Source organism: Callorhinchus milii, unplaced genomic scaffold (genome assembly GCF_018977255.1).
Source record: "Callorhinchus milii isolate IMCB2004 unplaced genomic scaffold, IMCB_Cmil_1.0 Scaffold2, whole genome shotgun sequence".
NCBI lineage: Eukaryota > Metazoa > Chordata > Chondrichthyes > Chimaeriformes > Callorhinchidae > Callorhinchus > Callorhinchus milii.
In genome coordinates, this window is record NW_024704743.1 from 17,809,882 (window position 1) to 17,824,920 (window position 15,039).

Here is a 15,039-nt window from a genome sequence, read left to right on the forward strand (position 1 = left end):
CTCCGCTCCTTATTCTCTCCAATACCCTCCTATTCCCTTCTCCCTCATGTGTATATCTAAACAAATTATATATGTTTGAAGACCTTTACCTTGCCCCACACAGCAATCTAGTAGAAGAAGCAGGCGAGTGTTTCCTTGACATTCCATGTAATCATCCACCATGAGAGGAGCTACCAAGGTCAGACAGACCATGGCATGAAGTTGTAGCTCCTCAAATTGGGCTGGAGACCACTCCCGAATTTTGGATTTCACATTCGGCTTAACATAGTGAAATAGGGCCAATAGTACTTGTCCTTCACTAAGCAGCTGGAGGCAAAAAGACAAATACACAGCAACAAGTTTCAAGCTTTAGAAAGTAGATATCAATTAGTTTAAACCTTATAAGTTGCTCTTATAAATTACAAACCGATATGATTCTGCAAAGCGAACAAAAAAAGCATAATACTGCACAAAAATAGATACACAAGCAAGCTCGTAGAGTACAAGCTTAACACTATAAATAAAGGCAGTCTGTGAGTCTTAAAATGTTGGTTCACACTCACAATTCACCTACATGAGGAGTTCTCAGTTTTGGCCAAAATAGAAAAAAGCCCAAAGCTTTGCTAAATTGTGGAGATAGAGCTTTGAGAGGAAATTCTGCAAATCCAACCTTTCTATTGCATCTCCTAGTGGCCAGTTCAAGAGCAGTATTGGCACAGAACTGGAATTGTGTTGCTTGTTGTCTTCTCAGCTGGAGAATGGAGCATGGCATTAAAGACAACAAAATCAGCAACTTTGAAAAGCGACGTTTGCTCATGTTAAGTATTTTTGCTGTTTGTTAATAAGTGCTTTACACACTTGAATGATAGAGCCAGTGGTGGGGTCTAAGTCACGAAGCGTTACATCTGCCACTTTGTTCTATAAATACTGATCTATTATTCTCTTATGTGGAGTATAAGCACTGGCAAGACTGGATGGGCTGAATGGCCTGTTTCTGGGCTGTACTTTCTATGAGTCTATGAGTTCTCATAGTGATTCATATTGTCCTGATTTTTATAATTTCACTATTGCTTACATTTATTTGTAATAGCTTACCTGTACAGAACCCAAATCGTTAGTCAAAGCAACCATCATGTTAAACAATAATTTCTTCATTTCAAAGTCCTCATGACTCGTGGTAAGTTTAAAGTTGGAAAGCAGTGGATTAAAGCTTTTAACTGCATCAAAACATAAATATGAAAGAGCATGGTACATGGTTACTGAACAGTATTGCAAGCAAATTACTCAAACAATAATAATGCAGTATTGCAGCACTTTAGAGTGCGGGGCATTTTATACTGACCCAATATTTATATTACACATACATGAATGTCTGACATGATTCCTTAAGTGGTACGATGAAGTTAGATGCCCTTGGGCATCTGCAAAACTATATGGTCCAACAGCAATCGTCCAACAGCAAGTACGAGCTCCATGTCAATTCAAACTATGACAGAACATAGCTGGTTGCTACATTATAAAACAATTCATATCCTGTCAAGAGCTCCTGCTTTGGACACTCTTACTAACTGTATAAGAATCCTCTCGCTAAACACAACCAGCATCAAAAAATTAGTTAAATAACAAGTGTGTATACTGGGAAATTACTGTATGAAGAGGATTGTAACTGAACCCACACATTTGTCAGAAAAAATATTTTGATAAAGATATATTTTGTAAAAAAAAGGTGAAGTTTGAAGTTACTCCACTTATACCTCAGTTTTCTCCCTTGTCAAAAATGAAGATTAGAATGAGACTGTAATCAGAAGCTTCACAAAGCCTTGCATCAGCCAGGCTAGAAACTAATAAAATAACCACTGCCATGATTTCAAAATAACAGCAGCCATTTGTCAGTTCCATTTTGGTTGACTTGACTATTTTACAGCCAGCCATTTTGAACCCTGCCCATGGAAAAACAGCACAGAAAATGTTGGTTAGTTGCAATTTGCTTACAAACACTTTACAGTAAATGGTAAATGCTGCAAAGCACTTTGCGACGTTTCAAGGCGCTTTATCAAATTCCTGGTTCACTTGGGCCAAATAGCCTTCTTCTGTACTGAAAAATTATTGTTTATTATTATTAATTATATGAGAAGTTCAAAGCATGGATGACAAACAAGAACTGGGTTATTTATTTTGTTTTGGACTATTGGGAGAAGCTTACCTTCAGGGAATCCTGCAAACATGATTAGATGTTTAGCAAAGCCAGTTTCCTATTATAAAAGCAAGGCACAATAAAAAGTAATTTTAGGATATGACGATCTCTGCAGTTTTTTTTATTACAGCAGTAATAAGTTTGAAGTAATTTAACAAAATGAAACATATTTCAACAATTGTTGTACAATGAAGAGATCATATGACTGGATTCAACAAGTTTGCCTCAAGTGAATTCTTGTTAAGCAAATATTCTAATTTTGTAGTTTGGTTGTTCTGTGATCTCAGTAAAAGAAAACTTTGCTTAGGAATGGCAAATTCATGCTTGCCTTGAATTTAAAAACACAACTTACAATAAATGGAGCCAAGGGAGATTCTGCTACGAGAGTAGCTAAGACTAGCAAGTCATTTCGAAGCTGTTTATCGTAATGGCGATAACCATGTAGGGCTTGGTTCATGAAGGTTTCTTTCAGTGCCCTGAAGAACAAAATCAAGATTGTGTCTATTGTAGATGTAATACACAGACGTCTCAAAGCGCTTCATAGAATATACTGTAAAGTAAATTGACTGTATATTTTGTTTGTCCTGCACTCTCCAGACTATGTACTATTCTAAATGTGATGCTTCCAATTTGCTTGAAGGGAATCCAGAAACAAGTCTCTTTTCATTTTTAGTTGGTGTATGTCAGGTCACAATTTGAATCACTTTAACTGCTATCAAAGTCATGTGTGCTCAAATTATTTCAATTAAATGATTGATTCAAATTAAAGAACTTGAAATACTGCAGTTCTGATTTAACTACAAAAAGCACAAGCAACTAAAAAAAAACACACCTACTTGGTGCTTTATGGCCAGTAGTTCCTTCGAATTACTCACATGATACATTCAAAGTTGGACAACTGATTAATAACTTCTTTCTTAGAGCCATTTTCAAGAAGATTCCATAAAATCTCAGCTGATCGAAATAGTAGTTGTCCAGATGGGTCGGGAGCATTCAGACAGTGACAGATTCGGTTTGCAGCTTGTGCATTCAACATCAAGTTACAATTCATAACTGTAATTTAACAGATAAAAAATCAAGGCATTGAGGGGTATGGTGAAAGGGTGGCCATTGGGATAAAAAGATCTGATAAAATCTGATACTAATAGAACAGGATTGGACTGAATGACCTTCTCCTGTTCCTGCTTATCCACAGGGTTACCAAAAGTTGTGATACCATTACCATATCTAATAAGTCTTAGAGAAATAATGATATATATTTTTTAGATAATAGGGTTGTACAAGGTGAGAGTATATATCTGAAATAAAAATGTTGTGTGGAAATACTTTAGTAAAATATTTAGCAGGTTTAATAAGTAAAATCTACAAGATTAAAATATTTATATAAATGTACTAAAAAAAAGGAATATTTACGCACACAAAATTACAACTTGATTCAGTAACCACATACCTGATGACATGGATAGAAATTGCAAGGTCTGGATTATCCGCAACTTTATCTCCAACTGGTCTTCAACCAAGGTAAGACCCATAACCAAGCTTTCTACCACTCCACTCTCTTCAATCATCTGCATGTTGTAGCTCTTCTTAGTGGGGTAATAACCTGTGACCAAATTTATGGCAATTTAAAAAAGGCTTGAATTATTAGAATGCATAAATCTATGGAGCATAAATTTATTACTCCTGCAATCACTTAAGTCAAAAGTATAATTCAGATAGGGCGTGAAATTGCGAACAGGTGTCTAAATGACTCATTTGCTGCCACAAATATGACTTGTAGCATCCCAGTGGTGCAGTGTGTTTGCAGGTTAAATCTTATATTTGATACTAATTACATCTTATTCTAACAAATACAAGATAATTACACTTTAAAAGTAATTCATTATGTGAAGTGTTTTGAGGCTTGTAAAGCTGTCTGTATTAATAAGGTCCAACCATGTAACCTTGGACACTACAAGATTTTTGACAGCATTTTCTGAAAACACTTAGTGAGCAATTACAAATAAAATGCATTTAATATTAGATAATAAGTCATTCAAAGAGATGAAAGGTATACCTTCAATTTCCTGGTCAAGGGGTTCTTCGTTATAGAGCCTCATGATAGAGTTACAGAGTTGCATTCTCACCTCATTACTGGGCATTCTCAGTAGGTAACCTGCCAGAATAAATCATGCTTTCAAAAAAATATTCTATATCCAACAGTAAAATCCTACATGTATTTTTGAAGTTTTAATATTTAAAAAGCATACAACAGAAAATGATGTCAGTACACAAATCATACTAAATTCAACAATTAACTGTGGCAACTGCGGGGTACAATACAAAGCAAAGCTTTAAAATGGACAAACCTTAAATGACACTAGAGATTCGAAGACACTTCACACTCCAGAGTAGTTCAGATCATTAGATAAGAGGAAAAATCTATCAATAAATGTAGTGGCGTCTGAGTCCATTAACTCTTTCAAAAAGGACAAATATCTGGGATGATTAAGTAATCCAAGAGGCACAATAAGACAGGATTCTCACTACTACTGTCAGGGGAAAATCTGTTTGAGGGAGGCAGCAAACCAGGGTTGAACACTGAGTGTAAGACTGACTGAATATACTTGACTTCTACATAGCCCCGGTAGTCTGTATTTATGCTTAACTTTCCCTCAGAAGATTAATAGGTGGATTAACAGAAGAATAAATGATACAACAAGAACAATTTCCATTTATATAGCACCTTTCATGTGGGGTAGCGTCTCGGAGTTGAGGCAGCAAGTGATGGGCTTCGTATGGGTGCTAATGGCTAAGAGGAAGGAGGAAGAAATTGGGCAGAGGAGAGTAGGATGGGGCAATGGTAGGAGCATCAGTGAAAAATTGGGTGAAGTAGAAGATATGGGGGGAATTGCTGTGGGACATGGGAAGGAAGAAGATCGGCCAAGCAGATGTGGTCTATCTGTGAGAAAAAGATGTTCATGACCTCTTCACACATGGCATTTGACGAAGAATTAAGTGTGCTTGACAGGGCGTGCAGATGAGGTGATGTGTAGTTTGGGATTATTTTTGGTCTTCGGGGTGGCCTGGGAGTAGAATGTGGTTTGGGTTTGAGTGTGGAAGTGTCTGAAGATGCTCAAGCCACAACTCCCACATGGTCTGTGGGAAAGAGTGGATTGGAATGGGCTTCCATTCTTTTTATCTTGTTTACTGCAGAGCAAACAAGCACAAAGCAGTTTTAAAATGTGTGTATTATACACTAAACTTGCCTTTATACCCTATCCCTATTTTTTAAACTATCATTGGTTAAATATAGTCAGCAAACATTAGAATTATTCAAGAAAACTCCATGTTAATCTTTTTTTTGCTCGCAAATACACAGTCACTCCACTTTGGGACTTCGGGAGCGCTTTGGGATGCCTTCCCGATGTGATAGGCACTATACCAACTGCAAAGATTATAATTGTAACAAGTTCCTGATCTCAGTTGATGAGAATGTAAAACAGTGGTCTAAGACTTCTTTACAAAGATGGCCATGGGTGGCAAAATAATCAAAGAAATCAGTTAACAAGTCATTTCTTAAAGAGCATAATTGCCAGTAAATTCCTGGTTTACTGAGTAAACAACTAAAGAACAAAATTAGCAGAGAACTGAGATCAGATTCGCTGTACACCTTAGTCCAGAGCTCACAGGGACCCAAAGAGAAGAAAAATAAAGGTAAAATATCACAACTATTTATCCGGATACAAATCATACTGTCCAGAAAATTAAAGTTCTGTTTTTCTCCTTGATACCAGTTTGTGGATTATTCTACATTAACAATTTAAAAGTGTTTCGCAGCTTCTAATAAAACAAGATGATTTCATCTACATACCCATCTGTGAAATGGATTCGGACACAATCTGGGCAAAGTTTAATTCATCAGATAACTTCTCCTTTAGGAAGCCTAAACTGAGGAAGAAAGGGTGAAAGCAAGTAACAAGTTTAGATAATAATAATAATCATAATCCTTTTGGGTTGAAAAGGATTTAAAGACACTACAACCATAATGTTGCTGAGAAAATGTATCTAGCAGTTCACAAATATGTGATACAATCATGATGTCATCATCATCATTAATTATTTAATGAATTACTACTAATTAATCATATTAATTAAGATTAATTAATAATAATCCCCTGCATTTGATATGGTCCCTATAGCACTGAAACATCTCAAAATGCTTCCAAAATAATTTCCAAGTGCTTTGAGACATTCTGCTGATGCAAACAGTGCTATATAAATGTAAGTTATATTGTATTGCTGTTAAAATAATATTTGTTTCTGTATTTAATATAGAGTCTCTAACCTCATGATCTTTCAAAGCACTTATGTAAAGTGCAATGACTTTGTATTATTTCGGAGGTGTCATCGTATGATATATAAAAGCAATGTCTCATTGCAGACATTGAAGATTCAAAAAAGAGAAGAGGATTCCTTCCAGTATTCTGGCCAACAATCCCCCAGATAAAATTGGTCATTCACCTTTGACTGTATGTGGGACATTGCTGTGTACAAATTAGCTACCGCATTGCGTGCAAGTTACCCAACCACTAAGCTTTACACCTCTTGGTGACATCATCGCAGATCAACTTCCACATGTATGCAGATGACACCCAACTCTATCTCTCTGCCTCCGCCCTTGACTCCAGGACCACTGCTGTCTGACAGAATGTCTGTCAGGCATCAAGTCCTGGATGAGAGCAAACTTTCGTCAGTTGAAAAGTCAACAAGACCAACTGATTGGTTCCCGTCAGCACCTCCACACCTCAGGCGCTGACAGCCTCACTGTCCAGGCATGCACACTCCACTTACTAAGCCAGTCCAGAACCTTGGCGTCTTCTTTGACGCTCAACTATCCTTTCTATATCACATCCGTGCCATGACCGGCTCTGCCTCCCCGCCACCTCCGCAATATCGCCTGGCTCCACCACTGTCTCACACCGCAGGCAGCTGAGACCCTCATACATGCATTTGTAACATCCAGGTTTGACTACGCAAACTCCTTGCTTGTCAGCCTCCCCAACTCTTCCCTCCAGAGGCTGCAGATCATCCAGAACTCGGAAGGCTGTGTCCTCTCCCGCACCAGGCTCCGTGACCCTTTCATTTTCATCCTCGCCTGACTCCACTGACTTCCCATCACACTGAGGATACAGTTCAAGATCCTGGTCCTTACCTTCAAAGCCTTCCCTGACTTTGCTCCCCCCTACCTCTGCGACCTCCTTACCCACTACCATTCTGCCCACTCCCTCCGCTCAGTGGGCTCCAGCCTGCTTCACGTCCCCCGCCTCGTCCATCCCACCACTGATTTTCAGACACTCTGCTCCCACCCCTTGGAACTCCATCTCACAGTCCCTCCGCCTCAGCCCCTCCCTTGCCTTCTTCAAGACCCGCCTCTTACCATAAATAATAATAATCCTTGCATTTGATATAGCGCTTTTCACGTCGGGAGGACGTCCCAAAGCGCTTCACAGAACACACTGTAAAGTGAATTGACTGTATATTTGTGGGCGAACGCGGCAGCCAATTGCGCACAGCAATGTCCCACAAACAGTCGTAGATTAAAAATGACCAATTTATTATTGTTTTGTTTTTGGAGGGATTATTATTAGGCGTGTGGAGTAAGGAAACTTGCCCAAGGTTTCGCCCTCTGCCTGGAATTGAACTCAGGTCTCTCGCTTGCAAAGTGAGTGCTCTAACCACTGAGCTACAGGACTCCACAACCACTGAGCTACAGGACTCCACAACCACTGAGCTACAGGACTCCATGCCTTGGATCACCCTCCTTTCCTCCCTGCCCTTCACCCTCCCTGATCCCGATCCCCAGCTCAGGTCCGAACACTGATTGTCTAGCGCCTTGGGACATCCTCCCAACGTGAAAAGCGCTATACAAATGTTTACAGTAAATCTTCCTGACATGAACGGCGTTACATCAAATGCATGGACTTTTTTTATTATTACTGATGGCATGATTGTGCCATTATATAGTAAAGAAGCATCTCATCTTATTTAATATCACATCTCACAGTATGTCTCATTGATTCGTGAATAATGATAAGAAACAACCGCTTACCCACACAGTCTGAGGATTTCACATATCGACTGCATGTAGATTTCGTGATCTTTGACTTTTTCCTCACAGAGATTTAGAATTTTACAGATATGCACCAACTCTTTTATTGGCTTTTAAGAAGAATAAAGTTAAGGCTGCAAAAAAACATCAATATCTTTTCACATTTAAACCCAATAATCATATCCCAACCATTTTAGATTTAGTCAGATTATAATGTGCTGAACTGTGTGGTGCTGAAGGCAACTTTATTTTATCTGCTGTCCTTTCATTTGAATGTATTGTCACATAATTTACACCTTTAAGAGCAATTGGATTGTCTGTGGAAGAGTTAAAAAAAAGCTTTCAAGTCTTTCCAAATATTACCTTTAGCAATGTGAAAAAAATGACTGTTAGCATTTTAACTATTAGGCAATAGAAAGAACACAATAAACTATCTTGTGCAGTTAGATGAGGCACTGAACTCGTGAACCGGGTGTGGAAGAACATGTTTGTTTAGTCATGGCAGCAACATATGCTCAGCGAAGTGTCAGGCACCTACCTGGATTCTCCTGCACCTCCAGTTAAAGTAACTGTAATCTGTTTGTAAATAAGATTTATTTATCAAATTTATATATTGAATATAAAAGTAGAAATGTAATTGGAATTGTATAGAACTTTGCTTAGGCTACGAAGAACAGAGGATACAGCCTGCAATTGAAGGGGGGTAAATTCAGAACCAATCTACACAAACATTAATTCAGTGAGCAAATAGTGAACCTGTGGAACAAGCTCCCTGGGGAGACGGTTGAAGCAGGAAGTGTTGATTCTTTCAAACACAGATTAGATATTTTCTTTTAGGAAATAACATTATGGGATATGGTACATAGGTAGCTCAGGACATATGTGCTTGCGACCGCCAGGAAGGTGGAAGACGAACTAGATGGACCTTAGTCTTTTTTCGTCTAGCATTTCGTATGTTCTTATTGTGTTCAGTTTTGGGAGCTAAAGTACATCATAGAGATGAAGAGTGTGCAGCACAGAATCACTTGGCTGTACTGGAGTGAGCATCAATATATAACTGGGTGCTGGAGAGAAAGAAAGAAAAGGGAGAGTGTGGAGAAGATGGCTGTAAAAAGGAATAAGTTCCTTATCAAAAATAAAACTTTCTTTATATTGTTAAAACCTGTGGTGGAGGTTTGTTTTCTGGGTGTGACCCACGCCTTCCTGCAGCATTTTGCTATAACACAGGTTTGTTGTTATAGTACAATCTTACTAAACTGTAAGCTCTGAGCATTTACTGTATTAGATCATCCTAGCCCCAGGTTACTCTTAACAACACTAAATCTGATTTTACAATGGAATACTGCTTTTCTCAACTGTACATATATCAACGAAAAAGGATACAAAACCAAACTGATAGTTTTTCACTATTCTCTTCAGAAGAATTAGATGTCTCTCAAAAAGATTGCACTGCAGGAAATACAGAAAATTGGTTTGTGCACTGGAATGACCTCAATTCTTTCATTTCTAGTAGAACTCTAGTACTTTAGAACTCTAGTCAGTACTGCAGACATATGGTTCGTGAAGGGTGCTATATAAATACAAGTTGTCATTGTAGTATGTTGTATACCGTTGTATATCTTATTGTCACCAGAGATCCCACAAAAAGACTTTTAAAAGTTAAATCCAGAAATTTAAGCTGCTTGTCTAAAAATGCAATGTATGAATTTAGCCATAACAAACCAATACCACAATCAGTAGTCTTTTTAGAAGTCAAAATGCTAAAAATCTTTGTATTCATTGTTTTTTCTAATTTGGAAACAGGTTTCATGGAAGAATGTTGGAAAACCATCTACATCTAATCTCTTCGTACTAATGCCCAGCAAATGCCTCCACATGAGAGTCGCATTAAAATTATACCCCAAACAGCCATACCACTTAAATCTCTGCAACTCGCTGGCTCAAACTTATGGAAGAACTGGCAACCTCGCTACATCTTCTAGTTCTGTTCTAAATATTGGGAATACTGGATTTCAGCATGTGAATGCAACAAAACAAACTGAGATGGTTTTACTGTCTCCTATGTTTTACAATGAGGTAATATACATGCTCCTAAGGGAAATGATAGCGTTACAGGCACATCACCATTGGAAAAAGTGTCTCAGGTTGCAAACTGCGTTTTCGGCAAAGTATGTCATACTGACTCAAGAACCTTAGCTCTAAGATAATCTCCTCCAGTATCTTGGACTCACAATTGCCTACTCTACATTACATACCATATTTTATTGTGTACTTTGCATTTTTCTTTTTTACTATGCAGTGGATTGTTGAAACTGACACTCCAATTTACATTATAATTCTGTATTCTTAATCATTTTTGCAAATTAAAATCCAAAATCGAATCAATTCTGGGTATGGCATCATAAGCCAACATTTATAAACCAACTATGATATTATTTAAAAGGGAAATTAGCAATATTATTTTTTTTCCCCCAAAGTATGCTTTACTTTATTTTCTAATCTATATTCAAGATTTTTATAGTTTCGGTCAAATTTTAAAATAATGTTACATGGATAGATAACTTACATTTTATATGAATTTCTGTCAAATAGAACAAATTAACATCATATATTGAAAAATCCATAAACGAACCAAATCAGAACATTACTTTTATTTCAATTTATTGACACAATTGAATACAAACATAATCTATGCTATATTAAATTAAGATACAATAAAATTGATTTAAATTGTATCTGACAAATAAAGAAAACTTAAGTTTATTTTTAAGAAATTACTTACTGAAAATTGATCTTCCATTAGTTTAATAACTCGGATGAAATCCACAGGCTTTATCCGAAACCTCTGATAAACAAAATGGAAAAAAAAGTGTGACATCTCCGATAATTCCAGATGCTCCAAGATGCTAGCTGTTATATAAATGAAAGTTGTTGTTTTAAGTCATTTATTAGCATTGTCTGGATCACTTTGTCATTTCCTTTCATAATCTTGAATATGTTAATTAAGCCATCTCCAAGATTCACTGTTTGATTGCAGTGTCAGCCTGGCTTCGTTGGTAGAACTATCACCTCTCAGTCAGAAAGTTATGTGTTCCTCACATCGGGATATTAAACACATGGTCTTGGCTGACACTTGAATAGGGTGACCATATGTCTCCCGATTTCCGAGCACAGTACCCAGATGAGGCATTGTGTCCCTGGACAAATTTGCCCTGTCTTGAGTTCGGCAACAAACTGAGCAAGAACAATAAAATCCTAAAACAGATACACTCATCAGAGAAATACATCCATTAATCCTACAAGCTTCTCCAGTACTGCCAGCATCAGTTCAATTCTTGCTGTGAGTTCAATTCTTTTTATATTTCCTCGGATTTGCTTTACAAAATACTGTCACCCTAAATAATGCAGTGTTTGGGGTATGCTGCATTGTCAGAAATGCTGCACTTCAGCTGAGACATTAAAACTGAGTTTTAGTAGGGGGTTAGGGGGTCGCAGAGGTAAGGGGAAGCAAGGCCATGGAGGTCTTTGAAGGTGAGGACCAGGATCTTCAACCTTATCCTCTGTGTGATGGGAAGCCAGTGGAGTCGGGCAAGGATGGGGGTGAAGACAAGGCTCTATATCAAACACAAGGATTATTATTATTATTATTATTAACAACAACAAAATTACATTTCGATAGCACCATTCACGTCGGGAAAAAGTCCCAAGGCGCTGGACAGTCAGTGTTTCGAACCTGAGCTGGGGGTCGGGATCATGCAGGGTGGAGGGCAGGAGGAGAAGGATGGTGACCGCAGGCACAGTTGAAGAGTAGGGTCTTGAGATTGGTCTTGAAGAGGGCAAGGGCGGGGACAGTGGGATGGAATTCCAGAGGATGGGGCAGATAGCTGAAGGCTTGCCCACCAATAGTGGGGTGGGCGAGGCGGGGTCGTGAAGCAAGCAGGAGGGCGTTCGTAGGGCGTTAGGGGAACGCAGAGGTAGGGGGGAGCAAGGCCATGGAGGGCATTGAAGGTGAGGACCAGGATCTTGAACTGTCCTCTGTGTGATGGGAAGCCAGTGGAGTTGGGCGAAGATGGAGGTGATAGGGACACGGAACCTGGTGCAGGAGAGGGACACGGGCTGCAGAGTTCTGGATGACCTGCAGCCTATGGAGGGAGGAGTTGGGGAGGCCCACGAGCAGGGAGTTTGCATAGTCAAGCCTGGATGTAATGAATACCTGTATGAGGGTTTCGGGAGCCTGCGGTGTGAGACAGAGGTGGAGCCGGGCGATGTTGCTGAGGTGGGGGAAGGCAGAGCGGGTCATGGCACGGTTATGGGGTAGAAAGGATAGATGAGGGTCAAACAAGACCCCAAGGTTCCAGACTGGCTCAGTGAGGTGGAGTGCACATCCACGGATGGTGATGCTGTCAGCGCCTGAGGTGAGGAAGCGCTGACAGGAACTTATCAGGTGGGCCTCGGTCTTGTTGACGTTCAACTGTAGAAAGTAGCTCTCATCCAGGACTTGATGTCTGACAGTCATTCTATCAGGACAGCAGTGGTCCTGGAGTCGAGGGTGGAGGCAGAGAGATAAGAGTTGGGTGTCATCCGCATACATGTGGAAGTTGACCCAATGTCTGTGGATGATGTCACCAAGAGGGAGCATATATATATTGAAGAGGAGGGGATCAAGGACAGAGCCCTGAGGAACGCCGCATGAGAAGGTGTGGGGGCTAGAGGAGAAACGGTTTGTGGAGATGAAGCGGAGAGGATGTGAGAGGTACGATCTGAACCAGTGAAGGACAGAGCCGTGAAGGTTGAGGTGAGAGGAGAGGGGGAGGATGAGGGTAAAATAGTCGACGGTGTCGAAGACAGCAGAGAGGTCAAGGAGGACGAGGAGGTAGAGGGAGCCCTGGTCGCAGATGGACAGAATGTCATTTGTAACTTTGACCGGGGCTGTTTCTGGAGGGGTTCGAGAAGGGAGTGGCGGGAGAGGAAGGAGCGAAGCTGGGGACCAACGACTCGTTCCTGGACCTTGGAGAGGACAGGGAGGTTGGAGATGGGACGTTAGCTTAAGAGCAGTGATGGGTCCAGGGAGGGTTTTTTAAGGATAGGAAGGATGAGGGCGGTTTTTAATGGGGTGGGAACAGTACCAGAGGGCAGGGAGAGGTTTATGATTTCCGTGAGGAGAGGGGTGGGGAGGTGGAGCTGGGAGAGGAGAGGTGAGGAGAGGGGTGGGGGAGGTGGAGCTGGAAGAGGAGAGGAGAGGTGAGGTGAGGAGAGGGAGGGTGGGGAGGTGGAGCTGGGAGAGGAGAGGTGAGGTGAGGAGAGGAGAGGGGTGGGGAGGTGGAGCTGGGAGAGGAGAGGTGAGGTGAGGAGAGGGGAGGAGAGGGGTGGGGAGGTGGAGCTGGGAGAGGAGAGGTGAGGTGAGGTGAGGTGAGGAGAGGGGTGGGGAGGTGGAGCTGGGAGAGGAGAGGAGAGGTGAGGAGAGGGGTGGGGAGGTGGAGCTGGGAGAGGAGAGGAGAGGAGAGGGGTGGGGAGGTGGAGCTGGGAGAGGAGAGGTGAGGTGAGGAGGGGAGGGAGGGGTGGGGAGGTGGAGCTGGGAGAGGAGAGGTGAGGTGAGGTGAGGAGAGGGGAGGAGAGGGGTGGGGAGGTGGAGCTGGGAGAGGAGAGGTGAGGAGAGGAGAGGTGAGGTGAGGAGAGGAGAGGGCAGAGGTGGGGAGGTGGTGAGGGGAAGGGGTAGGGTCGAGGGAGCAGGTGGTTGGGTTTCATGCGGGTTATGGTGGTGGTGGTGGTGGTGGTGAGAGAGGAGGGGGAGACGGGTTGGAAGGTGTGGAGGGAGGGGTGGACAGGGGGGGGGGGGGATGGTGTGAGGGGGTAATAGACTGAAGGGCAGAGGCTGCTCTTGAGCGGGAGCCCCTCGACTTCGGTGACTTACGACACGATCGGGTTTAATGGGAGTTCTCATTCAACATGGCGGCAGCGAACAGACCCCACAGTGCGGGGAAACGGCGGGAGGGACTGACCTTACTGAGCCCCATGCGGGCGTCAGTGATAACGTGCCTGACCACCGGCACGCTCTTGCTCACGCTCATCTTTCTCCTCTCACGGTCGGTCGGACACCCGGCGGCTTGTGAGATTAAGGCTGGGGATGGGATGGACGCGACGGCGGCGGCGGCGGCGGCTCTCGGGCCTCCTGTTGCCCCCCTCTCCCCCCCCACACCACCACCACCACCACCGCTCCCCGTTGCTATGGAGCCGGCGCCGCGTTGCTGACGGGACTGACTGTCCCCTTTCTCACCACAGGCGGCGCTGCCGAGTCGTGAGCCACACGCCGCCCAGCGTGGCCAGGTTGGGCGGCTTTCACGCCCAATCGGGCGGTTTCTGTTGGCCGGTGACGGTGCTGCGCGGTGGAGGTCGCAGTTTTTGGGGGCGGTTGCCTAATTTTTAACGTTTTCAACGCTTTTTTTTTGGTTCCTTTGGAGAGCTTTTCTTGCACGGTTTCAAAAAGCGCTCACCTAAGTCGGCCATCCTTATCAGGGGACACATAATATTGGGCTACTCTTTGGGCTTAGTATTGGGTTGACTTTGGGCTACAACTTTGGGCTTTTAGTTCCTGGCGATCTGATTCACAGGATCTTCACAGGAGAGTTGGGCTCATGATGGAGAAGGTCCATTTGGGGTCTCCCCTCTTTCAGGAGTACCCTCCCCTACGGCTGTCCTCCCACCAGGGCATCAAACCAAGTCCAGCACACTTCCACCGTGTCCGATTACGATGCAAATGACATTTGTGAAACGCCTT

At 42.0% G+C, this 15,039-nt stretch overlaps 1 protein-coding gene across 1 annotated transcript in view; it reads right to left on the bottom strand.

Moving 5' to 3' along the window:
- Positions 1 to 14,409, bottom strand: part of LOC103181567 (cilia- and flagella-associated protein 69) — a 31,638-nt gene extending 17,229 nt beyond the window's left edge. The window contains 12 exon segments of the mRNA XM_007898166.2: positions 90 to 306; positions 1,075 to 1,196; positions 2,183 to 2,231; positions 2,526 to 2,649; positions 3,049 to 3,226; positions 3,624 to 3,776; positions 4,230 to 4,328; positions 6,027 to 6,103; positions 8,265 to 8,374; positions 9,648 to 9,713; positions 11,047 to 11,109; positions 14,264 to 14,409. Coding sequence (XP_007896357.1) covers positions 90 to 306; positions 1,075 to 1,196; positions 2,183 to 2,231; positions 2,526 to 2,649; positions 3,049 to 3,226; positions 3,624 to 3,776; positions 4,230 to 4,328; positions 6,027 to 6,103; positions 8,265 to 8,374; positions 9,648 to 9,713; positions 11,047 to 11,109; positions 14,264 to 14,332 — 1,327 coding nt within the window. The 5' untranslated portion in view covers positions 14,333 to 14,409.
- Positions 14,410 to 15,039: the final 630 nt, after the last annotated feature.